Source organism: Poecilia reticulata, chromosome 14 (genome assembly GCF_904066995.2).
Source record: "Poecilia reticulata chromosome 14, P_reticulata-male-v2, whole genome shotgun sequence".
In the NCBI taxonomy this organism is placed as follows: domain Eukaryota; kingdom Metazoa; phylum Chordata; class Actinopteri; order Cyprinodontiformes; family Poeciliidae; genus Poecilia; species Poecilia reticulata.
The window spans coordinates 20,892,728-20,917,604 of record NC_088843.1 but is presented as its reverse complement, the minus strand read 5'-3'; the positions used below and the strand labels follow the sequence as shown (position 1 = coordinate 20,917,604).

General features: G+C 46.8%; 2 protein-coding genes across 5 annotated transcripts in view; one reads left to right on the top strand and one right to left on the bottom strand.

Annotated features, from left to right (window-relative positions):
* Window positions 1-24,877, bottom strand: part of LOC103459901 (arf-GAP with Rho-GAP domain, ANK repeat and PH domain-containing protein 1) — a 36,036-nt gene that overhangs the window by 8,354 nt on the left and 2,805 nt on the right. Inside the window, exons 1-8 of one of the 4 annotated variants that reach the window (XM_008401834.3) lie at window positions 5,182-5,512; window positions 3,816-3,892; window positions 3,691-3,749; window positions 1,437-1,865; window positions 1,235-1,333; window positions 740-929; window positions 564-659; window positions 74-181 (exon numbers count right to left, since the gene is read on the bottom strand). In XM_008401834.3, coding sequence (XP_008400056.1) covers window positions 74-181; window positions 564-659; window positions 740-929; window positions 1,235-1,333; window positions 1,437-1,865; window positions 3,691-3,749; window positions 3,816-3,892 — 1,058 coding nt within the window. In that variant the 5' untranslated portion in view covers window positions 5,182-5,512. Of the gene's footprint in view, window positions 1-73; window positions 182-563; window positions 660-739; window positions 930-1,234; window positions 1,334-1,436; window positions 1,866-3,690; window positions 3,750-3,815; window positions 3,893-4,571; window positions 5,080-5,181; window positions 5,513-24,877 lie in introns of those variants that run through there. The other 3 variants (XM_008401835.3, XM_008401833.3, XM_081615379.1) reach the window with 3 other exon arrangements.
* LOC103459902 (platelet-derived growth factor receptor beta-like) lies at window positions 6,844-24,347 on the top strand. Its single transcript, XM_008401836.2, has 27 exons — window positions 6,844-6,995; window positions 7,710-7,778; window positions 8,503-8,571; window positions 8,733-8,827; window positions 8,903-9,101; window positions 9,823-10,083; window positions 10,164-10,294; window positions 10,678-10,759; window positions 10,892-10,966; window positions 11,268-11,451; window positions 11,816-11,931; window positions 12,011-12,122; window positions 12,195-12,282; window positions 12,357-12,465; window positions 19,538-19,632; window positions 19,717-19,849; window positions 19,952-20,056; window positions 20,124-20,228; window positions 21,224-21,326; window positions 21,392-21,498; window positions 21,573-21,688; window positions 22,460-22,582; window positions 22,667-22,778; window positions 22,858-22,957; window positions 23,072-23,177; window positions 23,248-23,558; window positions 24,028-24,347. Exons 3-27 carry the CDS (start codon window positions 8,514-8,516, stop codon window positions 24,119-24,121), a joined length of 3,120 nt encoding a protein of 1,039 aa, XP_008400058.1. The 5' UTR covers window positions 6,844-6,995; window positions 7,710-7,778; window positions 8,503-8,513; the 3' UTR covers window positions 24,122-24,347.

The following is a 24,877-nucleotide window of genomic DNA, read 5'->3' as shown; positions in this document are numbered from 1 at the left end:
CCTGGTATCCATCCATTTATCCATCCAGATATACATCCCCCAAAGCACAACCCTGAGGTTCTGATCCTGGTACCTGAAGCCCTTCCAGACGTCCAGCCAGCTAGCCCGGACCACAGCGCTCTGAGGGGCCGAGCCTCCGCCGCCGCTGCCCTTCTTCCTGGAGACCCTGATGGTGGCTGCCCTGCGGAGCAAAGAGCCACCAGTGAACTCTGTGATCCTTTAATCTACCCCAAGTTAGCTCCACTGCTCACTGGCGCCACCTGGCTATAGCATGACAGGTGTTCTGGTCACAGGATTCTAGTGTGACCAGGTCGGAGTTCAGCGTCTATACGTTATCATTATTAAAACTGAGCTCAGATGTTATTATAGACTGGTTTCTATGACAACATGTCTGCCAATGCAGCACTGTAATAGATGTATGGCTTTTATTTTGAAGACACAGGACGCATCAGAAAAATAGGAGAGTCTGGAGGCGTTTCAACTAATCATCAGCTCTACTTAAATGTTGAACAGCAGAAGAACCAGGAAGCAGTTCCCTCAGAGAACATCGGACCTGGACATACCTAGGAGTCTTCTGCTTCACTGGTTTGGACTTCCTGCTTGGAGGGGGTGGAGCCGGGCGAGTTGGTTTCAAGCGATCTGATTGGTTGGGTGAAACTCTAGAGGGTAACCAATGAAAAAACAGCATCAGTGTTAGAAGAAGGAGAAATCATCATCATCATTATAATCAAAACCTCACCTGGTGGTAACTGGGTCAGAACCAGGATCCTTATCCACTGATGCATCAGAACCAGAGGCAGCAGGGCTACTACCTTTATCCTCCTCCTCATTGGATGATTCTGATTCAGCTTCTTCCTGATTGGTGCAAGTAGCCAACACTGTGACATATGGATCTTCTTCTTTGGTGGGCAGAGGGAATGGAGACTGAACTGGAACCAGAACCATTGACCAGAATCAGACAGAAATAAGGAAGGAAGGTCAGGTGAACAGAAACAGAACACAGATCTCAGATCAGAACTACTTGGATCAGTAAGACTGGAACCAGTAGAACCCAGAGAAGGAATGATCGGACCAGTGAGACAGGAACCAGTAGAACCCGCAGCAGGAAACCAGGGTTTATAAGAGCTTTGATCAGTGGACAAAGGGTTACAACTGAATTCAGATTAGTTTAAGTGGATTTAGAAGGACCTGGATCCAGGTCCTGAAATTCTAGAACAAAGACGAGTACCAGTACCTTCCTCAGCAGTAACTCCAGCGACCTCCATAGATGGAAACTTGACTCCTGTGGTTGGGTCCAAAGATGCCTTAACCAGCTGCGACAGAACCCCAACATCTGGACATGTTCAGAACAACATGGACAGGCAGGTGTTACCATGGGATGATGTTTCTCCGTCCTGGGTCAGTCTAAGACCCAGAGGATCTGGGTTTAGGCTTACCTGTGTGACTTCCTCCGTTCATGTTCAGTGGTGGGCATGGCTCAAGTGAAATGGGCGGGGCTGAAAGGTTAGGGATGCTGCTAACAAACTCATCCAAGCTGGTGATGTGACTCAGTGAGCTGATGATGGTTTCTAGGCTCGGAGAGTCTGAGCTAGTGGCAGCAGGTGTTGAGGGGGCGGGCATTAGCTTAGCCTCAGCATTAACAGCCACAGCGTTGGCAGCCTCAGTTAATCCAGGGATGGTTGTGGAGATGCTGTCAGTTAGGCTGTCTATGGGGGGAGGGGCAGAGGGGGCGGAGCTGCTGAAGCTGGTAGCGACTCCAGTCAGAGATGGGATGTTGGCGGCGATGAGGTCCGTGATTCCGTCTAGAGTCGGGAAGTTGTCCCGCGTTGACCCACGAGGTGAGGAAAGAGGGAGAGCATCTTCATCTGGGGGGAGGAGACAGTGATGTCATCAGGTACATCATTTGATAGGTTGATATTGACATTAACGCCCCCTGGTGGATCGCTCAGGAAATGCAGGACCCACCAGCGATGACATTAACGCCCCCTGGTGGATTGCTCAGGAAATGCAGGACCCACCAGCGACGACATTAACGCCCCCTGGTGGATCGCTCAGGAAATGCAGGACCCACCAGCGAGGACAGAGACTGAGCCGAATCTTAAGTATTTGAGGACCGGGAGGTTCTGGCCCCCACCTGGGCTCGGTCTGAGGTCCGATCACGCTTGTAGCTCTGATGTGGTTCTGATGAGATGGGTCTCAGTCTGAACGGATCAAAGTGATTCTGAACCAGAGAGAAACTAATTTAATGATTCAGGACCAGAACCAGCAGAACAATCTAGCAACGTTTGTCAGAATGTTTCCTGATGGAGCTTCCAGAACAAACGACTTCATGATGATGAACTGGGCCAGAGGTTCTGGAGGATGACAGCAGAACATTCTGGGTCTGCAGGATGTAGGAGACCCAGTTCATGGAGTCCTGGTAAAGTTTTAGATCAAAACTTTCTGGGTCTAGTAACTTCATGATGTCTGACTCCATGTCTGATCAGATTCCCTCTCAGAACGAGCCGAGAGCCAACAGTTCTGCAGCTCAGTCTGGTTCCAGGCCTGGTTCTGTTCTGTTCAGGCTGCAGAGCACCAGACTCAGCTCAACAGAATAGCGTCAGAGGACAGACTGGTTCATAGAAGGATCGCTGGAGCTGGCCAGTCAGACCGGTTCTGCTGGTCTATGTCAGCAGCTGCTGGTGAACAATCAATCAGCACGGGTTTTGTGACGGGCCTCAGCGGCCCAGGTCATGTGACCTGTCTCTCCTCTGAATAACAAACTGCCCACAGATTTTATCTTCAAGAAAGAGAAACGAAGACGGTTAATCAGTTCAGAGAATCTCTTACCTGATCCGAACCAAAACTAAACAGTTTTCATGTCAGAGCCCAGGTTCGATTCCGGTTTGGAACCCAGATCATTCCTACTAAACCTGCAGATCAAACAGTTTTGCTCCTGGTTCAGGAGGAACCGTGGTCCTTCAGAACCAATCAGGTGGGTCCAAGTGGGTCTGGTTCTGGCAGATGATGACATTACAGCAAAGGACAGGAAAGGCTGCAGATGAAAGATTTCTGCTGCTGAACAGAACCTCCCAGAACCGGACTGGTCAGGTCCATCTGTTGACTCGCAGGCAGATGGACCAATCAGATCACACCTGGAAACTCCTGTTTACATCCTGATGGCAACCTGACTCATCATGACACTCTGATGAGGTCATAATGATGTCACATCAGGAGTCAACCTGCTGAGGTCACAGCAATGGCCATCCACACATAAGACATGGAGGAAACCACAGAGATCCATATTTTTTAAAAATTGAAATCAACAGAAAAGCTGCGGAGATGGGCCAGGTGGGGTCATGCGACCAGGATTACATGCTGCAGGTTGGACAGTTTCATGTTCGACATCAGATGGAGGACTAAAGCGACATGTGAACGGACCGAAGCGGATCCAGATTGAATATGTTCATCCAGTTCCTGAAGGTTAATCTGTTCCTGATTAACCTTCAGGTTCCTTATCAGTTCCTGATCCAGAGGAGCCTCAGGGTCTGACCGGACTGATCGGACCCAAAGACCAGCGTTCAGGTCCGTCAGAGCGGCGGGCCAAGAACCGAGACCTGAGGAACATCCGGACACAACTCTGCACTCTGATGCAACTCTCTGAACCTGTTGGACCGTCAGTGAGACTGGAACCAGAACTAGAGTGTTTACCTGTGCTCTGGTGCTGTCTTCCTGGGAAGCTCAGCTGCAGGTTTTCATGCGCCGGGTCTCTGAAACACAAAGTCTGAGTCAGCCCGAGTTGGTCCAGTGGATCAGTCGGTACCAGGTGAGCTCACCTGCCCATGAGGGAGGGGAAGCTGCTGGAAGAGTGAAGCCGAGGCTTTGGAACCGGATGAGAAGGGGGCAGAGCCATCTGCAGAGCAAGAGCACAGAGACGCATCAGAGCTGACCACTGACCTTCCTGAGGACAAGAGACCTGGCAGGGAGAGGTCAAAGGTCGTTCCCAGGTCCTTCCTCAGGAGGAAGACACACCTGGAAGAGCCAGACATTTCCCTGAACCAATAAAGCGAAGACATGAGGAGAACCAAGTAGGATCCTGAGTGATTGGATCCATCCCGTCTCCATGGAGACGTTTCCTAACATCATGGAGGAACATCCTGGACCACCATGAAGCTGTTACCGAACCAGAACCTGAACTGAACCTGAAGCTCCTCTACTGGGTCATCTGGTGGTTGGTTGTGATGTCACCAGAACCTGGACTCCTGTCTGACACACAGGCCTGGAGCGGTACCAGTACATATTCAATAGTTCAGGTGGTGCCGACCCGGAGATGGTGGTCCACTAGAGCTTCTAAACATTTATGGAAAAACTTAATCAATTTCTATAAATGAAAAAGTTAATCAGCAGGTTTCAGTTTATCTCCTACAAGGACAATATGACTCCTTCTGTCAGAACTGCCTGTCAACAGAACCGCTTGCCAACAGAACCCAGAACCTCCAGTCTCCATGTTCTACTAACTCCCAGTTTGGGTTCTGGATCTGTGGTTCACCTGAACAGGTAAACTCTTTCTGAGAAACGGAAGCAGATCTTACCTTGCTGTCGTCTCCTCAGAGGCTCCCAGACACCTGCAGTTCACCTGTTCACTGGTTCACCTGTCTGTTCCCGGACCTGTACCGCTACCCGTAGCTCACGTGTGGACCAGGTGTGTCTGCTCTATTCTTCTCTGCTCTAATAAACTGCTGCAGCTGGTTTTCTGTCTCTGTGAGGACACACTCTGCAGAACTCTCCAGACCGAAACAAAACCCGGTCTAACATGCTGAACTTCTGAAGTAGTCCAGAGATGTTTCCAGAACCAGACAAAATATGATCCAGAGATCCACAGAGCCCAGGTTCTGATCCGGAGGGAGAGTTCAGAACCTGCTAGCTCAGAACTTTCAGAACCAGAACTTTACAGAGGACGTTTCACCAGAACAGCTAATCTGGGTCTAGATTGCCAGTTCCTCTGAGACAGTTTTACAGAGCGGTCTCACCTGTTCTACCTGTTGCAAGAATGTGGGCGGAGCTTCCTCTAACTGTGCCAAGTCATGTTGCTGTGTGTGTGTGTGCATGTGTGCATGTGTGTGTGTGTGTGTCTGCGTGTGTGTGTGTGTGTGTGTGTGTGTGTGTGTGTGTGTGTGTGTGTGTGCGTGTGTGGGTATTTACCGTGTCAAACCTGCATCAGAATCAGAACTCTAGATTCTGGTATCGGTCCAGGAGTCTCAGAACCTTCAGGCTGTTTGTGGTTCTGACCCGCTGATCTGATCTGCAGAACTCCCTGAGAGCTGATGATGATGATGATGACAATGGTGATAAAAAGTTACCTGTCGGACAGCAGGTCCGAGACCTACTGAAACCCGATCCAGCTGGTCTGAAAGGTTCTGCTGTACTGGTCCGGTTCTGCGAACTTCAATTGGCGTCAGAGTGAGACATCCAACCCAGAGAGAATCTGTGGTTCTGAGAACTGGGACTAGATTTAATCTGTAGACTTTCTGTTAGACCAGGCCCCTGTCAGGCCACGCCCCCATCAGACCACGTCCTGTTATACCACGCCCCTTATTTCCCATTCCATACCATACCAACTTTATTTATAAAGCACTTTAAAACAACCACAGCTGATACAAAGTGCTGTACATTAAAACACAACATAACAATAAAAAAATAAAAACGTACAGTTTAAAAACAAACAAACATACAATTTAGAACTAGATCCCGCTGGAGTTGAAAGCCAAGTAAAATAGATGGGTTTTAATACGGGCTTTAAAAGTCTTAAAACCCATCTGGGTCTCAGCGAAGCAGCACCACCTGCAGGCCCACGTTTGGGTCATTGTAGTTCTGAATCTGGCCTAAAAGCAGAACCATCTCTCTGGCACCAGAACCGGGACTGTGTTCCTGCTGTTGGGCCAATCAGATCCGGGTCAACTGGTTTTGATCACAGAGGCATCAGATAGAGAGTCTGGCTCTGTCAAATCTAACTGGGTTCATCTGAACCTGGTTCAGAACCTGTGATCAGAACCATCCAGTAGCTCTCCACCAGCAGACAGTGAGTGTGGAGCTTTGGAGTCCTCTGGGCTGGATGCAGCGACTGTAGGCTCTAATATAACTGCTATAACTATTCATTTTATAATATTATAATATTGAAAAAGATTTATTTGAAAAAGTTTTACTTTATTAGTATTTCATATTTCAGTCTTTAAAATGCCAGAATGTATTTAAATTCTAACTCAGATTTTCTGATCAGTTATTTCAGAAACATTTCCACCAAACTCTTCCTCAGGGTTCAGTCATGGAAAAAACATTGAGGTGTTTCTGCCATCTGCTGCCCCCTGCTGGTTCCTTAATGCCAGCACAGTCTGCTTCACTCCAGGACCAAAACAAGGACCAGTACCAGGACCGTTACCAGGACCCAGGACCAGGAACAAAACCAGGACTAGAACCAGTACCAGAACCTCTCATGTGGTTCTGGTTCTGGTTTAGTTAAGCCTGAGTTTAGAGTTTTGTTACTGACATGAACTGAAGTCAGTCTGAAGCTCCCACACTTCTGTGTATGTGTGTGAGAGCGTGTGAGTGTGTGAGTGCGTGCAAGTGCGTGTGTGTGTGTGTTCTGGTTTAGTTATTCTAGTTAAGACCATTTTTGGTATATTTCTATCCTTGTGAAGACCGATGGCATTATGGGGCCCAAAGCCCAGTTCTACTGCGCTGACCCCGTGGTTTAGGGAAAATGTCTGGGTTACGGATAAACACGTTTACTAAAATGAATCCTATACAAGGTCCTCATATGGGTAGAAGAAGAAACTGGTGTTTAGACCCGACCCACTTCCTGTCAGAGGAGAGACGGGGCGGGCGAGCGAATTGAAAACAGACCTCCTCTCTCTTTCTCGCTTGCCCAGCTGGATCAGAGTCAGACTGAAGAGTAGCAGTGAGGAAGAGGAGCAGTGAGGAAGATCCAATAGAACCGAGGAGTGGAGTTTCATCTGAAGGTTTCTAATTTTTCTTTCTGTAAGTTTTGCTGATTTTGCAGTTCTGAGGTTCTGCTGGTCCAGTTGGAGGTTCTGTCGGTACAGCTGGAGGTTCTGCTGGTCTGGTTGGAGGTTCTGGGTTTTAAACCCGAGCAGTCTGGCAGGAAAAGTCTCTGTGTGGAGTTCAGCTGGTTCTGATCCGATCCCCTCCATGGCTGCTCTGAAACTTGTTTCAGGTCAGGAAGTTGATCCACAGAGGATCTGGTCCCAGATCAGCAGCCGGCGGTTCTGATCCGGTCATCCAGAACCTCCGGGTTCCTAAAGAACCCGCCTAAACTGCCAGAACCAGCAAAACTATTCTGACAGAATGACATCAGGACCGGCTGAAGGGTTGTAAGATGGATGGACAGCTCCAAATACATGGACCGGACCGGGACCGGAGCTGAACCCAGATCTGCATCTGGACCTGTAACTGTAACTGGACTTAGATCTGGACCCAGAACCGGACTTAGGACAGGAGGTTCTGGAGATTCTGCAACTGGGCTTGGTGAGCTCAGAGACCAAGATGGAGGCTGCTGGCGCTGTGACATCATGAGCATCTGCTGCTGACCCCAGACAGTCACATGACATCATCATGACATCATAATGACCTCAGCTCACTTTCTCGAGTCCTGAGCTGTGACAGCTGCTGGTTCTTTTTCTGATTCTGCTCACTCTTTCTTTCTCTGTCTACAGGTGTCAGAGGTCATCAGTCTAAACCAATCAGGTGCCAGACAACAGGTCACATGGGGCGCTGACAGCCAGGTGAGAGTGACATTAGAACTGCTCTGTGACTGGCTGTTGCAGGTTACCTGGACAGAAGTTACCTGAGGACGAGGACATAGCAGCTGCTCTCTCTCTCCTTGCTGCAGCCACAGGAAATACCTTCTTGTTTATTTTCTTCTTCTGTGGTCGAGGCACATTCTTTCCTCAGCCTGGACCAGCTGTGATTGGCTGAGCCCCCAGCAGGACGAGCTCTGATTGGACAGCTGCCCTCCGGCACAGTGAGGGATTTGTTCCCGTCTGTCTGAAGGAGCTCAACTGCTTTAACAGACGCTGCCTCCAAGAAAACCCGCCAGAACCAGAATCTGGGTCATAACCAGGCCTTTCCCTGTGGTTCTGTTCAGCAAACTGTCTGAACAGAACCACAGAGATGGAACGGTTCTGGACCTGGTCCCGGTCCAGCAGACGAGTCAGAGTAGCAGATGAGTTCAATTCATAAAACTGAATCAGAACCTGATAGACTCGTTAAGAGGCTCGTTAATGACCTGGCAGATGAGTCTGAACCTGGGTCTGATATAAACATTCAGATCAGTCGGGATGACCAGATTAATCTGGATTAGAGGATCCTGCCAGGCAGATCAGAGCTGATCAGAGGATTGATGGAATCTGATCAGTTGCAGGTTTTCAGGCTGAAGCTGGAGGCGTCTGAAAGTTTCATCTCCAGGCCTCGGCTTCTAACAGACTTTTATTGTGAAATGTCCATCAGGACCAGCAGCCATGACGGCATCCATCAGAGCCACAACAGGAAGTCTGAACCTCCTGCACTTCCTGCTGGGTGAGTTTAAGAAGCTTCCCCCAGGTGAGGCCTTCTATCTGTTCCAAGGAACTGGACCAGGTTTCTACGGTCGGTTCTGTAGAACCCTCTACCGGATGTCTGGCTTCTCCGTCACATCATTGTGGTTCTGACCAACCGGAGCTTCCTGTCCGTCTGTCCAGGTGTGTTCCTGAGCCATCCTGAAGGTGGCGTGGCCCTGGAGCTGCTACCTTCCTCCCCAGAAGTTATCCTTCAATCACAGTCCAACTTCTCCGTGGTGAGCTTCACCTGCCCGTCTCTAGGCAGATCCAGCTGTGTGTCTCTGCAGTGCCGCCTGACTTTCTGTCCACAGGTGTGTTCAGGGTGGAGTGAGGTGAAGTGGCACTTGCCTCAGGACGCTGACGGAGGTCCAGAGGTTCTGGTACAGATCGATGGCTCCAGCCGCATCCTGCAGCTCCTTGGCGCCACCTGGAGGAGTTCTGGCAGGTACACCTGCGAGGAGCCGTCTGCTGATCAGAGCCGTGTGGTGGACGTCTTTGTACCTGGACAAGGTAACTGTCCTCAACAGGTGCATGAGCATGGAAACCTGGTGGGGTTTCAGAGTGTCTGCATGGACCAGAACAACCCTGATCCAGTCAGAACCACTCTGATTGGACCTGCAGGCTTCTGTTTTATGCCTCATCATGATGCAGTGGAACCAGTGGAACCAGTGGCTTAAACTACTGGTGAGTCCAGAGAACCCAGAAGACCAGTCAGAGAACTGTAGGTCTTCTGGGTCCAGCAGAATTTTAGCAGATCCATCGGGTCAGAGGGAGGTCCGCGGGGTCAGAGGGAGGTTCGCCGGGTCAGAGGGGGATCTATTAAGCCCTGATGAAGCACATTGTTGCAGCTCTCTGATGTTCTGGAGAAGTCTTGGTGGACACAGCAGCTCATCTGTGAACCGATGTTGAGAGAGGAACAGAATCCTCTCGTCCTTCAACCTGTTGCTTCATCTGGACCCTCTTGTCCTGATAGTCCTTTGGTTCCTCAGACGGACTCGTAGTCTAGCTTGGACTGAACCTCACCTATAGTGCAGGAGCTGCAGCTGGTGGACCCCCAGGCTAGCTGGTGAAACATGTCCACCTTCCTGAAGCTTCTCCAAACCCAAAGTTTATTCAGATTTTCTCCTGCTCTGGCTATCTCTATGTGAGAGAAGTTTCTCCATCCAGCCGTGAGGTTCTGTTGGATCATTCAGACCAAATGTTCAGTCCATTTGTTGGTTTCCTTCCTCAGGTCCAGAGCAGTGGTTCGTCCCACAGAGTTCCTCTCAGGTGTACAAGCACTCAGAGGAAGGTACCATTCCCTGCGTGGTGTCCGACCCAAAGCTCAACGTCTCTCTGTTCGAACGACCCGGCAGAACTGCAGTGGGCGGGGTCAGATATGTGCCAGCTCTGGGTTTCGTGGGATGCCTCAATGATGCAGGACATGTCTGTGTGGCGACAGACGGAGACCAGGAGAAGGAGTCCCAGGTCTTCTATGTCTTCACTGTCCTCGGTAAGGACACTTTTACTGACCCGAAACATTCTGGACCCACCTGTAGTGACCAGCTGTCTCTGTCTCCGGCCTGTCCTCAGAACCGAAGCAGATGGAGATGGAGCTGTCAGTGTCCAGCCAGGTCCTGAAGCAGGGGGAGGTCCTGACCATGAACTGCTCCGTCAGAGACGTGGACATGGCCTTCTTCACATGGACCTTTCCCCGCAGACAGGTAGCCATGGCAACAATACTGAGTGAATAGCAGCAGAATGACTCTTGAAGACTATCCTTCTTTCTTTCTGCTTTCTGAATCTGGTGTGTAACAGTAGGAATTGATTCACTGAGTCACAACTCGGACTCGGCTGTAGGCAACCTGGTTATCTGGCAGGTGGAACAGAGCCGAGGACTCAGGGAATCTGAGTCACAGCATCTCTGTCATGACAGAGGTTCTGGGTGTATGGGGGGTCGGACCCCTGACCCTGGCATGCATCTCAGTACACTAGAGTACGTGGAAGCCTTCAGAGTTAAAACATGGATGAAAACCAGAGCACCATTTTTTTTTGCATTTTATCTGAATGGTGATGTTCAGTAACCAACTGAATGGTTTCTCTACAGGAAGTAGAACCTCTGACAGACATCCTGTCCAATGAAATTCGCTCATTCATTAACATCTCCAAGGCAACAGTGTCAGACTCAGGTATGTGTTTCTGCAGGTCTATCAGATCCTACACGCCACTGCAGTAAGACTCTTGACACCAAGAGGTTGCTATGGCAACTGATGATGCTGCTTTAGTTGACAGCTTGTTACCATGGTGGCTGTTTCCTGCAGGTGTTTATGTGTGTAAAGCCCAGGACTCGCAGTTTAGATGGACCGTGAGGAAAAACATCACAATAACTGTTTTGGGTCAGTAGCACACACACGCAATCATGTTTTCATCACTTGTGGGGACTTCACATTGACTTCCATTAATTTCTACAGTCTAACCCTTACCTTATCCTTTACCCTACACCTAAACATCACAGACCTAACCACTAACCCAAAAACAACAATTTCCCTCATGGGGACCAAGAAAATGTACCCACAAGGAGCAATGGTCTCCATAACCCCACGTTGTAGACAGAAATAGGTTCCTATAAGAATATAAAAACCTGGTTCACACACACAGACACATGAACAGGTACAGGTAACTCCTCCCTCTCTGCAGACAAAGGTTATGTCTACCTGTGGCCCTCAGGTGAGACCAACATCTCGTCTGTAGTCCACCACACCGTGGAGCTGAAGGTAGTGGGTGACGCCCACCCCACCCCCACCTTCACCTGGTCCAGGCTAAACCAGACTATCGCCATGGAAACCAGCTCCATCAACACCACTCACCTGACCAGTAGCAGGTATGTGGAAAGATTCGTTCATAAGTTTAGTGCAGTGAGAGGTGGAGGCCCACACCTTCAGCTCATCCGGGTCTGTAACCTGACCTGGCGCTGAGTGGAGAGGAACTGGAAACCCTCTGGCAGGTTGAGGTCAGGAACCACAGAGTTTAAAGTTCAGGGTTCTCACATCAACATCTGGTGAGAACAGCTCTGTGGTGACAAAGTTCTCCTTCTCAGGTAGAATCCAGCTGAACTGTCCACTGTTCTCAGCTGGGACAGTCACTGAGTCCTTCCTTCATCAGACGGTGTTGGTCCTCCCTTAGACTCTAAAACATTTTATCCAGTTGGTGGTTGGTTGGTTGGTGGAATGATTGGTTAATTGCAGGTATGTGAGCACCCTGACGCTTCATCAGGTGCAGTTGGACCAGACAGGAACTTACACTGCAACTGCATCCAATGAGGACAGCAGAGAGGAGATCATGTTCTACCTACAGGTCACAGGTGAGAGAGATGTGCTGACTGGTCAGCTGGGGGATATTTACCCATCTGTGAGTTCACCTGCCAGTGTGTTCTTGTCCAGCTCCTCCAAGGATTTTGTCTCTGTCAGAAGTTGATAAGAAAGACATCCTGTGTGTCAGTGAGGGAGTACCAACTCCATCTGTTACCTGGTACATCTGTCCACGTTCGATCAGGTAGACACTCATACACACAGATGAAATGATGACCATGTTTCCATGGTAACCTTTTGATTTTTCCTGGTGCAGGTGCAGCAATCTGAGTGACGGTTGGAGGAGCCAGTTAGGGGCCTTAGAACAGGACGTCACCACAGTGATAGAAGGAGGCGGTACACTGGTAACCATCATCATCACAATATGGGAGGGGCTGACTTACCAATGGCTAACCACCCGTGTGTGTCACCTGTTCAGGTAAAAAGTGTGTTGACTCTGAAAACCCTGGACTCTGTGTCGGCTGTTCGCTGTGAAGCTACGAATGCAGCAGGAGAACGAGCGCGAGACCTGCGAGTCCTTCGCACCTGTAAGTACTGCTGGAGTACCGAAGTACATCTGTGGTTCAGGGTGAATCCTCCAACCTGAACCATGCTGCAGGATGATCCAGGCTGAATCCTCTGTGGTGTTGAGGATCCATCAGCTGCTGAACCTCAGAAGGTTCATCCTGATACTGAGCTGAAAAGCAGCTGGTCAGACATGGGAAGGTACCTAAGCAGGAGGTTCAGGTGTACTGAAGGTGTACTAGAGCTGATAGGTATTTTCCTAGAACCTACATAAAAGAACCACAGACAACGTATATGAATTTCATGACAAACTTTGCAAAGGAGAAGACTCTATCAATTGCTCCTCCGAGCCGTTCATAGAGCGTTCTGAAAATCTTTGGGTAGAGCTTGTCTTTTATTTTCAAACTTCAAAGAGGGAGGATAGGCAAGATAAGACAACAGGGAAACAGCTGAGGTCGTAAAACATTTTACCTAAACACAGCAAAGGTCGTAAAACAATTTAACATCTGTCCCATGATCTGAGCCCGGTTCAAATCTCGGTCAAACTGTTTCACATGAAGATAACAGGCAGCTGTGACTTCTAGGTCAGTTCACACATACAGTTTAAAGAGGAGAACACTTTAAACTGACTAACATTTAGACTGAAAGTAACAACAAAATGATAATACCAAAAAATCCCTATCATTCCCCCCTGTTTATCATTTTACCATGTGTATAAACCGTAGTCAAAAGCTAAGCATAGAAAAGAAAAGAAATAAAATAGAACCAAGAAATGCAAAATATATATATTTTTTGTCCTAGTCAAAACATAAAAATTACACAATGAACATAATGAATAAATGAAATAAACAAAAACAAACGAAAGAAACAGCAAAAAATCAAATGCAGTTTTCTCATCCCTAACACCACTTGTTTTCACATTTTTGGTGTAGGAATCATTCAGCAAATGAATTAATCTGTTCATTGATTACAGAACATCATCATTGCACAGAAAATCGTCAGAATCTCAAAACAAGTCCTCTCTATTTGTCTCATAGGATGCCTTTGCTAGCTGATAGCTGACAACAGTTGTGTTAATCGCCTTAAACATCATACTTCGTAGGTATGGAATAATGCAAACCTTAAAAGGACAGAACAGAACCGAAACAATCAGAATAGGTGTCACGAGCTTCAACAGTAAAGTCCACCATCGACCAGACATGAGCCATGAAAACAAATCAAAAAAGGATGAGCCGCGTTTTCCACTCTCCACATATTTTTCTTAAGATCCTCCAGTTCCTGTTTCATCCGGCACAAAAGTGCAGCACGTCGGGCCAATAATTTCGCAGACCCCTCCCTGAGGGGCAGTGAGGAAATCCAGAACAACACGATTTTGCATAACCATGTTTCTCAGTTCAGTCAGCTCCTTCGCGGTGCCATTGGCCAGCTGGTATGTGATGTTGATTAGTCGCAGTAATCCGTACCTGTTTATCTCTACGTGGTCCCGAATCTCACCTACTCCAACCCACGGAAACAGACCTTGCATGAATTTTTCTCCGCCGTTCCAAATCCTGAATTCCCATGGAACTCCAGTGTCTGTTGTGAGGCCTCCCCAGCGTTTGACCTCAGGCATCACGCTTGGAGCAGGCAGCCAGAATGTGTCGTCCTTTCCTGATGAGTACAATCAGGTACAGGAAGTACCAGTCTGCCATCACCCATGAACCATAGTCTCCTGGCACTATGGTACTGCACAGCGTTGTCTCCTGTCTTCTCTTTGTCTTATGCATGATGTTGAAAAACCTCTCCTGAAACAAGTTGTCACAGTCTGGGTTGTCCTTCCAGACTTTGCAGTGTGGAGTCATCCTTTGACCCCTGCAGGCAATGCAGTCGATGTAATCCGGTGTCGTTTCGCAGTAGGTGTAAACTCTGTTACACAAGTTCCAAGGTAACGTCCCAAGAGAAACATGTCCGTTGTTGAACATGCAGCTCCTCAGAGACCCGGGTTTAGCTCCTGCTAAAGAAATGGTCTCTGGTATTTTCCATGCGGTTAGTGGAAATGGAAATACGTCAGCATTAAAGGAACAGTTCATAGATCCAAAAAGTTCCTTCACGGCATCTCCTATCTGAAGTAGAACAGAATAGTCATTTTTCCACCGTTTGCATCCCTTTGGCATGGGGACGCTGAGTCGTGGTTGTGTGCTCAGGCCATAGAGACACATCTATTTGTCATCCGTGATGTGTCCTACACGCAGACCTGAGTTGTGTGTGATTGGCAGCTGCGCACACACATAGCAGTTCACAGCATGTCCCTCGTACGCGGTTCTATTCATTAGTTTCCACCACAGGTTGATGCTGCAGTCACAGCGCAGTAGAAGATCCATCTGGCATATGGAGTCCCCATTGCTGCTCGGCGCACAGAGATGTCAGAACCCCCAAACTAAAGACGGGGGAATCTTAAGCGTTTCTTCACCGGGTTTGAGACGAGCTACCCTAAAAAATAGCCCCCCTTTGAAGTCCGGTCTTCCTCCCTCCGCCTACTTAGGGGTTCACCACTCCCTGCAGCTTGCAGTGACTTAGATGTATCCAGCTGGGTCTTTACGACTGTTGGTGTGGTCATCAGCACCTGGAAGGGTTCTTTTATGACCTTTATGTAGACCCAGTTTCCTGGCTGGATGGGGGTGGTTTTATTTATTTCCTGTAGAGGAGAACAGTCAGACGGCAGTAAATTTGCATTTAACACCTCTTTCTGTTTCAGGATCCTGATCATATAATCTACCAAAGTTTGTTCTTCATCAGCTTTCTGTAAGTCTGGAGCAAACAGAGGCAATATGTATGCTCTCCCATAAATTATTTCAAAAGCAGGCTTTGCTGGAACTACTTCAACTCTTTTAGAAAAAGCATAAATCATCATCTAACAGTATTTGTTAATTCAAAAGTTCATAACAAAAAAAATTTTATGTAAGAATTTAGTAGTTATATAGTATTACCTCACCATTTTCCCTTTCCCCCCTTTTTACACATGGCATTGCCCATGTGTTACAATCATTTCAGCTTCAAATTGGTCTTTGGGAGGAATAATGGTTAATTCAGGTGAACTCTCAGGTTTATTGCTTGTAGAAGATCCTTTAGCAAACAAGTATTCTTAAGTACAGGTTTACCTTTCAGTTATATTTGATTTTTCTTGTAATTCAGTAGCTTTCAACATCTTTATATTATTTCTCCAAAATAAAAATGTTCACCTTTAACCTAAAACAAATCTTATATCCTCTAATTCAAGATTTTTCTATTTGAACTTATTGACTATCAATCAAATCTGGATTAAAATGTTCTAGACTGAAATCTAGAAAATGTTGCTTTTAATCACAATCATCAGTTTTTAGTAGCTGTTTACAAGGTTGCTTAAAGTCTCAGACTTTCACTTAACCTCGCATTTCAGACAAGGTAACAATGTAAGTTTTTTATAAAAAATTAAATGGTCAATAATTTTATCCGTTACTCAATTTAGCAGTAAAATTTCTCTCTTCTCAAAACAATTGTCATTCATCCCAATATAAAACACACAAACACAATCCCAATCAATTTATAGATTCTTTATATAATTAAACTCTAAGTTAAGTGTTTCAGTTAAATGCAAAGAAATACTTCATAGTATTTCAACACTGCAATATCAATTAATTTCAACACTTAGATATGTTTAATTTAGTTCCAAACTTGTATATTTATTTCAAAGAAAATAAAACATTTGCAAATCATTATTAGTTTTGAATCTAATAATTTTAGTTGGTGTAATTTAGCCGTATCACACTCAGTTTTTTTTTTTTTCTTTCTTAACTTTTAACCATTACAGTTTTTTCCTTCACAGTTTCCCAATCTATGGCTCGTGGGCCCTAAGAGGATCACTGGTCCTTCTGTTAAGGACTGAGTTAATGGGTACAAAATGAAAGATTTTTATCTAACATTGTACCTTAAAACCTTCAAAATGTTCTTTTTCTAAATAGATAATTCCTTCCTGCTAGTAAGTAAGCAAGCAAGTCCTCATTACAGTAGCAGTGTGTGTATCACAGCAGTGTGTGTGTATAACTTATCTCGCATTTCTCCTGTCTCACTTCTCGCTTCCGGCTCCTGCTGCTGGCGTCGCTGCAGCTGGTCCCCCCTCTGTCTCTTCTCCTGCTCCCTGTCAGTCCAACTTGCCGGTGTTGGATTATTTATAAGTTGTCCAGACCGTCCCTTTGTCCACCAATGAAACAAGCGGCAAACAGTTCAGTTTGCTTTCTTTTTCCAAACGTCTAGCAGGACTCCATACAGTAGTTTTGCTGCATGGCAGTTCCCAGATGTCAAGGAATTAGGACCAGTGGACACTTTATTGCCTTCAGTGTCCAGTTGGTAGAAATCGTCCTGTCCTTTTTCGCTTCTTTATCAACTAGCTGGTGATAAAGGAGGGAGTCATCTGATTGGCAGGACAGATCTGAGCTGAGGTCAGAGGTCAGACGCAGCGCAGCGAGGCTCAGACAGAGGAAAAGGAAAGAAGCAAATAAGAGTCAATTATAACTTTCTCGCATTTCTTTTCATCGTATAGTTTTTAGCCACTTATTATCCAACTTTTTAAGAAGTCATAAACCATTTTCTTATTCAAACACATATAAACATGAAACATGTTAAAAGCTGTAGTCTCTTTCATCATGTTCACCATTAACTTGTAAAATGTAGAATGTACGTTTAAGTTAACTTCATCTAAGACACGTCTCACCAGAGAACAATGGATTTCTCTAAATTTGTTGATCTCAGTGCTGCAGACTGTGAAGTCAGCGGGCAGCCCTCCTCTCAAGGCCTAAGAGTTACGAGGCTGGACAATGTCCAGGTCGGTACCTTACTCTGACCGCTGACCCCTCCAGCTAGAAGCCAAGGATCGTTTCACCAAGTTTGTTTTATAATCTTTAAACATAGTTCTCTGAGGAGAATTTTATTATTTAGTTTTAGCTTTCGACTTGTCCTCTTTTAGGAAAGTCCTAATTCCATTTTTTTTTTCTTTTTTTTTTTCCCATCTGCTACTTCTATAGTCCTTTACGTTCTTTGCTTTGCAATATTTTGCCCAATGGTTTAACTCGCCACAACGCCAGCAGACATCTTTGTCTTGTGTGGTGTGACTTATGGGTCGCTGCTCAGGGTGGCCTCTCCTGCCTTTGTTCCTCCCTCGGCCTCTCGAGGGCCCACGGAAAAAGGCAGAGGTTTCTATTTCTCCAAAATCCTCCATATGAAAAACATCTGACCCTGTTTTTGGTTTTTTGACTACTCTTTCTGCATGACGTGCCCATGTCATCAGTTGTGGAACCGAGGCAGTCTCTACTTCAACTAAATGTTTCCTTACCCAGTTTCCAATTTCTGGCAGGAAACTTAACAATAAAGCATTTTTCAGTTGTTGTTGATAGGCACTGTTTGGGTCGTCATTTGACGTGATCCCACTATGAACTTTGAATTCTTTTTCAAATCTAAACCGAAAGTCATCCACCTCTTCTCCAACTTTTTGTTTAATTCCTGACAGACGACTGTAATTTGCCCTTTTGCGGAAAGTTGTTCTAATTCTCTCACATAACGGGTCCCATTGTGCTTTGAAATTACCAGAGAGAGCAGGGTTAACTCCTGGAGGGTATAGAATTGGAGCTAAAATATTGTTATTCATTGCTTTCCCTGTATAATTTCCCCTATTTAAAACACTTGCAATTTCAGCTTAAAAATATTATTTATTTGAATTTATTTAAATTTGGTCCAGGTTCGTTGACTCCTAGGGAGTCCTATGAACTGGAGCTCTTTTCAGTGGGCCAGCAATTAAAATACCTTGTTGTGGTATTCCCCGCTTCGACTCTTTCGAGTGGGAGAATCTTGCCTATTGCATCCACAAGAGGTTTGCTGCTTTAAATCCACTGTTTTATATGAGGTAAAATACAGAGCGGTATTTAAACCTCCAATCACTCTCACACACACAAAGCAGCAGTAGCAAACCAGCAATATAAGCACAGTAATGACTCTACGATTTAGCGCAACATTATCTGTTTTTGCCTTGTCAGAAAACTCAGCACCAGTCATGTTTTACCCATCAAAAAATCAAAACCACACAGCAATGACAAGCTTCCTATCCGCCTGAGGACTTGCCCTTATGGGGTCTCCTCGAACAGAGTTTTAGCAGAGCGACATCATACAAGGATTCTCAGACCTCAGAGTTTTAGCAGAGCGACATCATACAAGGATTCTCAAACCACAGAGTTTTAGCAGAGCGACATCATACAAGGATTCTCAAACCACAGAGTTTTAGCAGAGCGACATCATACAAGGGAACTCAAACCACTAAAATAGCCATTTTAAAATTCACCTACGTTTCTGTAGTTTTCGGGTTGTCCAGTCGGATCTCGTCATTCCGCCGTTGGCAGACAAAGTCGGACCTACGTCGCTGGCCCAGCGAAGAATTCTACTTCCTGGGTCTTTCTTTCCAGGTCCAATTGACTCTGGCCATGCATGGATTCAGCGCGTCTTCCTCTGCCTGACAGCGGTCGGTATGAGAGATCCCGGGTTTCGGCACCAAAATGATAGGTATTTTCCTAGAACCTACATAAAAGAACCACAGACAACGTATATGAATTTCATGACAAACTTTGCAAAGGAGAAGACTCTATCAATTGCTCCTCCGAGCCGTTCATAGAGCGTTCTGAAAATCTTTGGGTAGAGCTTGTCTTTTATTTTCAAACTTCAAAGAGGGAGGATAGGCAAGATAAGACAACAGGGAAACAGCTGAGGTCGTAAAACATTTTACCTAAACACAGCAAAGGTCGTAAAACAATTTAACATCTGTCCCATGATCTGAGCCCGGTTCAAATCTCGGTCAAACTGTTTCACATGAAGATAACAGGCAGCTGTGACTTCTAGATCAGTTCACACATACAGTTTAAAGAGGAGAACACTTTAAACTGACTAACATTTAGACTGAAAGTAACAACAAAATGATAATACCAAAAAATCCCTATCAAGAGCAGATCAGGGATGTTTGGTTGAGGTTTGAGAAGTCTTGGAGAAGACACTGATGTTCCCGTTGAGGCTCCGTGTAAGACTCTGTCCTTCATCTTCCAGCCCTTCTGTCCCAGGTGGTCGTCTTGGTGACGGTTCTGGTTCTGGTCATCATAGGCGTGATCTTCTTCATCATCCTCATTGCTCTCTGGAGAAACGTCAGTAAGATCATCAAGTTGAGTATTTACCAAACCTCTGCTACGGCCCAAAGGATCTGGAGTCTGGTCTCTTCATGTCTGCAGAAGCCTCACTATGAAGCTCGCTGGAAGCTGATGGAGTCTGGAGGTTCTGACGGACAACCGTGTTCCTACGTGGACCCTGAAGACCTGCCCTACAGCTCCGCCTGGGAGATCCCCAGAGACCAGGTGGCACTCGGTACATAGCACCAGCACCTGCAGGTTCTGCCTGGCAGAAACTCTGCATTCAGTTCACCCACAAATGCCCCGTCAGGTCAGACTAGTGTCTGTCTGTCTGCAGGTCAGGTCCTGGGTTCTGGTCCATTTGGACGGGTTGTAGAGGCAACAGTTTCTGGTCTGACTGGCTCTGACACACCAACAAAAGCTGCAGTGAAGATCATGAAGTGTAAGGTCCTCCCCCTCTGAATGTCTGAGTCAAAGCTGCGTCTCAACCTGTGGTTGTGGTTTTGCAGCCAAGAGGGATGCGGCCCAGTCTCTGATGTCCGAGTTAAAGGTTCTGGGTTACCTGGGTCCTCATCTGAACGTTGTCAACCTGCTGGGAGCCTGCACCAGCCCAGGTACACAGTGCACACCTCAGGAGATCCACTTCTGGTTTCGCATTCTGCTCTGAAAACAGCTAATCCAGATGTAATCCAGAATAAAGATGTTACAGGAAAAATGGGCCCAAATCCCAGAGTGAAACTGGATTATAGGCAAAAATTTCCATTCCAACGCAGCCGTGTGATTGGTTAGGAAAAGTAAGATAATTTTATTTATATAGCACATTTTCAGCAACAAGGCAATTCAAAGTGCTTTACAAGAATTAGAGAAAATATAAACAAAATAACTAAAGAAAAACAAAAGTATAACAAGTTTACAAAAGCTACATATTGGTTCCCCATGTTTAATAAGAATAAGAATTTATAAACCAGTCGGGGTTTATTTGGATTCTTGACTTGATCTGATAAAACTAAGTATTGGTTCTCCATGCTTGATTCTATATAGTAGATGGTCGTGAATGTGGATCTAAGATAATGAGTCGTTTCTCTGGGTTCTAATTTTGTTCTAATTCCTGCTCTGGGTTGAATGAAATCCTCTGGATCTTTTTGTTCTAATAGGTTTTATTCCTATTCTTGGTTGAGTGTCTAAATGCTCCACAGTTTATAAAGCATTTAAGATAGATGCTTCTGTGCTGGGTTGCTACGTAAGTATAAGTACTCCATAATTTATAAGATGGGAGTTTCTTTGGATAAACTAGACAGACATGGCAAAGAAATGACACATCAGGAAAAATAGCACATGCAGCCACATTTAGCTTCTTTGGTCAATGCAGCTGAAAAAAAGATAAAGAAGAGATGAACTCTGTGATCGTCTGATCAGCCTGGGAGGAAAGAAATCAGAGATTATACTGGAAATAACCTGGAGTGGGCGGGGCCTGAAAACCAGATCCTGGTTTACCATCAGAACTGCTCCTCAGCCAGATGTTCGGCCGGGTCTACTTGGTTCTGTCCAGGTGTGCTCAGACCTCATCCAGAATTTGTCCGTCAGAATAAAGTCCGGTTCCATGTTTCAGGTCCAGTTTACCTGATCACTGAGTTCTGTCGTCATGGCAACCTGTTGAGCTACCTGCAGAGGAACAAAGACACATTTGGACAGGTGGACATGCCCAGCAGGAGGTGAGCCAACCCTCTGACCTCTGACCTCTCTCTCCCAGTGATTGCTCAGTGTCTCTCGCCCACAGTAACAGCGACGGCGGCTACATGGACATGAACCAAGACGGGCGGGGACGTTATGTCCCTCTGAAGGAACTGAGAGACACCGACCAGGGGACAGGCCTCGCCCCCACAGGTGATGTCATGTGATCAGGTAAACGCAAACAGGAACAAGATGAACTGATGATCACCACTGCTGTTCTCTTTCAGACCACCAGAAGGCGCCATCGCTCCTCCTTAGCGACTCTCCCGTCCTCACCCTGGAAGACCTGTTCAGTTTCTCCTTCCAGATCGCTCAGGCCATGGATTTCCTGTCCTCCAGGAAGGTACGACCACCGCCATTTTGCTTTCGGCAACCAGACTGTCCTCCATCCTGCTTGATCAACCCATCTGCTCAGTTTGACTCGGCTGAATTTGCCTTTTTAATGTCACACCAACTTGACGAAGCAACTCCAGATCAAAAACAAGGCTTAAAAGAATCTGTTCAGCTTTAAATGAAAACCAGAGAAGATCAGCTGGAGTCCTTAACAATGATGGATGTTTGCTACAGTCTGACCAACCACAACATAACCCAGGGAATTATCCCAGGATAGTCTGTAACCCTACCCCTGATCCTGATGGACCTCCTGACCTTCTCCAGACACGTTTCAGCAAATTCTTCACGTTTGGACCAACAGTCCGGTTCTGGTGCCACTAGAGCCTTTAGCCCAGTTACCCCTGATTACTGATAAGCTGCTTTCAAAGCAAGTACTGCTGGTCAGATGATTCTTCCTCTGTTCTTGTTCCTTCTGAGACGTTCAGCTCTTTGGTCAACACCTTGGAGAAGTTTCCTTCTGTCAGACATGAGCAGATTGTGGCTCTTGGTCTGCCAGAGAGAGTCTTTCTCTATCTGAGTAATTCGGAGGTCAAAGTTCACTTCATCTGAAAGTGTTCTGTTCAAGAACTGGGATGAAACGGTTTGGAGAAGCAGCAAAGACCCTTCATAGTCCCACCTGGGAAATTTGAGCCCAGATGTCTCTAGAACCGTTTTACCGCCTGGTCCACATGTGTCTCTAGAACCGTTTTATTGCCATGTTCACATGTTGTGTGTCCCTCAGTGTGTCCACAGAGACCTGGCAGCCAGGAACGTCCTGGTCTGTGAGGGGAAGCTGCTGAAGATCTGTGATTTTGGTTTGGCCAGAGACCTTCAGAAGGACGAAGATTACATCATCAGGAGAAACGTCAGTCCCACACAAGACATTGGTCCCTGATTGATTACATCATCAACCAGGTAGCTCAGGTGTCCTGTGCCTGTTTGGTTTCAGAGCTTCCTGCCGCTGAGGTGGATGTCTCCAGAGAGCATCTTCCAGAACATCTACAGCTCTGAGAGCGATGTGTGGTCCTACGGAGTCCTGCTGTGGGAGATCTTCTCTCTGGGTAACTCAGACTGACCAGTACACAGACCGCAGTATAACCAGTGTAACCAGTTTACATGAGGTGGTGTATTGTGTGGCAGGCTGCACCCCGTATCCTGATCTCCTTACAACCCGACAGTTTAGTTCTGCTCTGAAGAGAGGACACAGAATGGACCGACCAGAACACGTTACATCTGACATGTACGATGACATGTCTTAACACTCATTAACCTGTCTTAACCCGCCTCAATACTCAACACGTCTCCACACGCCTCAGCACGCATCAATAAGCCTCAATACGTCTTCTGGTTCCAGGTATGCTGTGATGAAACAGTGCTGGGATGAAGATCCTCTCTCCAGACCATCTTTTTCATCATTGGTTGTTGTCGTGGGCAACATGTTGCCTGCTGACTACCGACAGGTGAGCTGATGTGGATGAGCAGTCTGAGTCAGGTGTGAGGTCGTCACTCCTCTGTGTGTTGGGTCCTCAGCGGTACACCCAGCTGACTGAAGACTTCCTGAGAGGAGATGGTCCGGCCGTCCTGCAGTCCAGACGCAGCCTGTCCCGGACGACCGAGACGGAGACAGAGACGGACGTCCAGAAGGACAGAAACTCCTCCCACTGCACCGCACGCTTCCAGGAAGCTGAACTCGGCTTTCACTTCACAGAAAGTCCTTCCTCTGACGTGAAGGAGCACCTGCTGGAGGCTGAACCAGAGGACTCGGGCCCCACCCATAATACTTACATCCTGCCTGTTGTCACCATGGAAACCAGCAGCAGCACTGCGCTGGACGCAGTCAGGTACACGTGAAGAGTCTTTCTGTAAATCGGGCGTTCTGGCCCAGCTAGCACGAAGTGATGTCAGAGGTATCTCTGCTGCCATCTTGGTTCTGGAGAGACATTTTTAAAGGTTTTATTGGCTCTAGTGTCCTTTATTTGATAGTTAATTGACAGGAAAGTCGGTAATGAGAGAGGGGGGAAAGACGTATGGCAAAGGTCGCCAGGCCGGGAATTGAACCTGCAACAGCCGCGTCGAGGACTAAGGCCTCCAAACATGGGTTGTGCTTAACCCCTGCGCCACCACAGCACACCCGAGAGACTTTTTTTTTTAACTTCAGTAGAACCTGTCAGAGCTGGTTCTGGTTCTGGGTCCAGATGGCCTTTTCCTTCCATGCTTTTATTGTGAAACTCCTGCAAGAAGCTGTAGAGCATGTCACATGTCTTCTCAGTAGCGTTTCCTTGGCGATGACTGTCTTTTTTTTCCCTTCAGCCCTCTGCTGTCAGACCCGGCCGCCATCTTGGAGTCACAGGAAATGACATCACCACCAGAAACTCCTGCTGAGGAAGAGGAGAGCTGCCTGTGAAGATGTCCCTTCCTGCGTTGGCCCCGCCCTGATGCAGCTGGACCAATCAGAGACAGCGGAGCCGCCATGTTTCCTGCTAATGCGAAGAGAGAAGCAGCTCTAGCTCCGATTTATCCGCAGTCATACCCGCCATGTAGCTCTACTCAGCTTACCTGCTCCTGACCCGGTTCTGACGTGGGTCAGGACTGAGTCAGGACTAAACGCTTCAATAAAAATATATCCAACAGCTTCTCAGTCTCATTCAGCAGACATGATCCACCTTCTGTCCCATCCCTGTGGGGTCGCGGGGTCATGCTGCTGCTAGTTTTCTGTAGCATGTCTGCTTCCTTCAGGTGAGTTCAGGAGTTCTTGGAGGCAAATCTTTATCAGTTTCTGGTTTTCAGAACTAAATGACGATTAAAATGTGAAGTATTTATTTAGCACCAGAGTCTTTAGCAGTTCATGTTAAATGATGGAAACCTGTTAGCATAAACCAGTTATCTTGCAAACATCAGGCTAGCTTTGAAATTGAGCCTTTAATGCGGAACCGTCTGAAGAATCTGGTTCTGATTAAAGCTAATTTCACCCCCATCATCTCTAAACTGCTCTGATTGAAGAACTAATTTCAGACCTGCACTAGATTATTCCACAGTAACAGCACAATAATCTAGTTTCTAATCTAGATTAAACTACTGCGGTTTTTGGGTAATCAGGTGGAATGTCCCTTTGGCTGAATCAGAACCAGGTTCAGATTTTTCCGTGTTTAAGGGTTTCTGT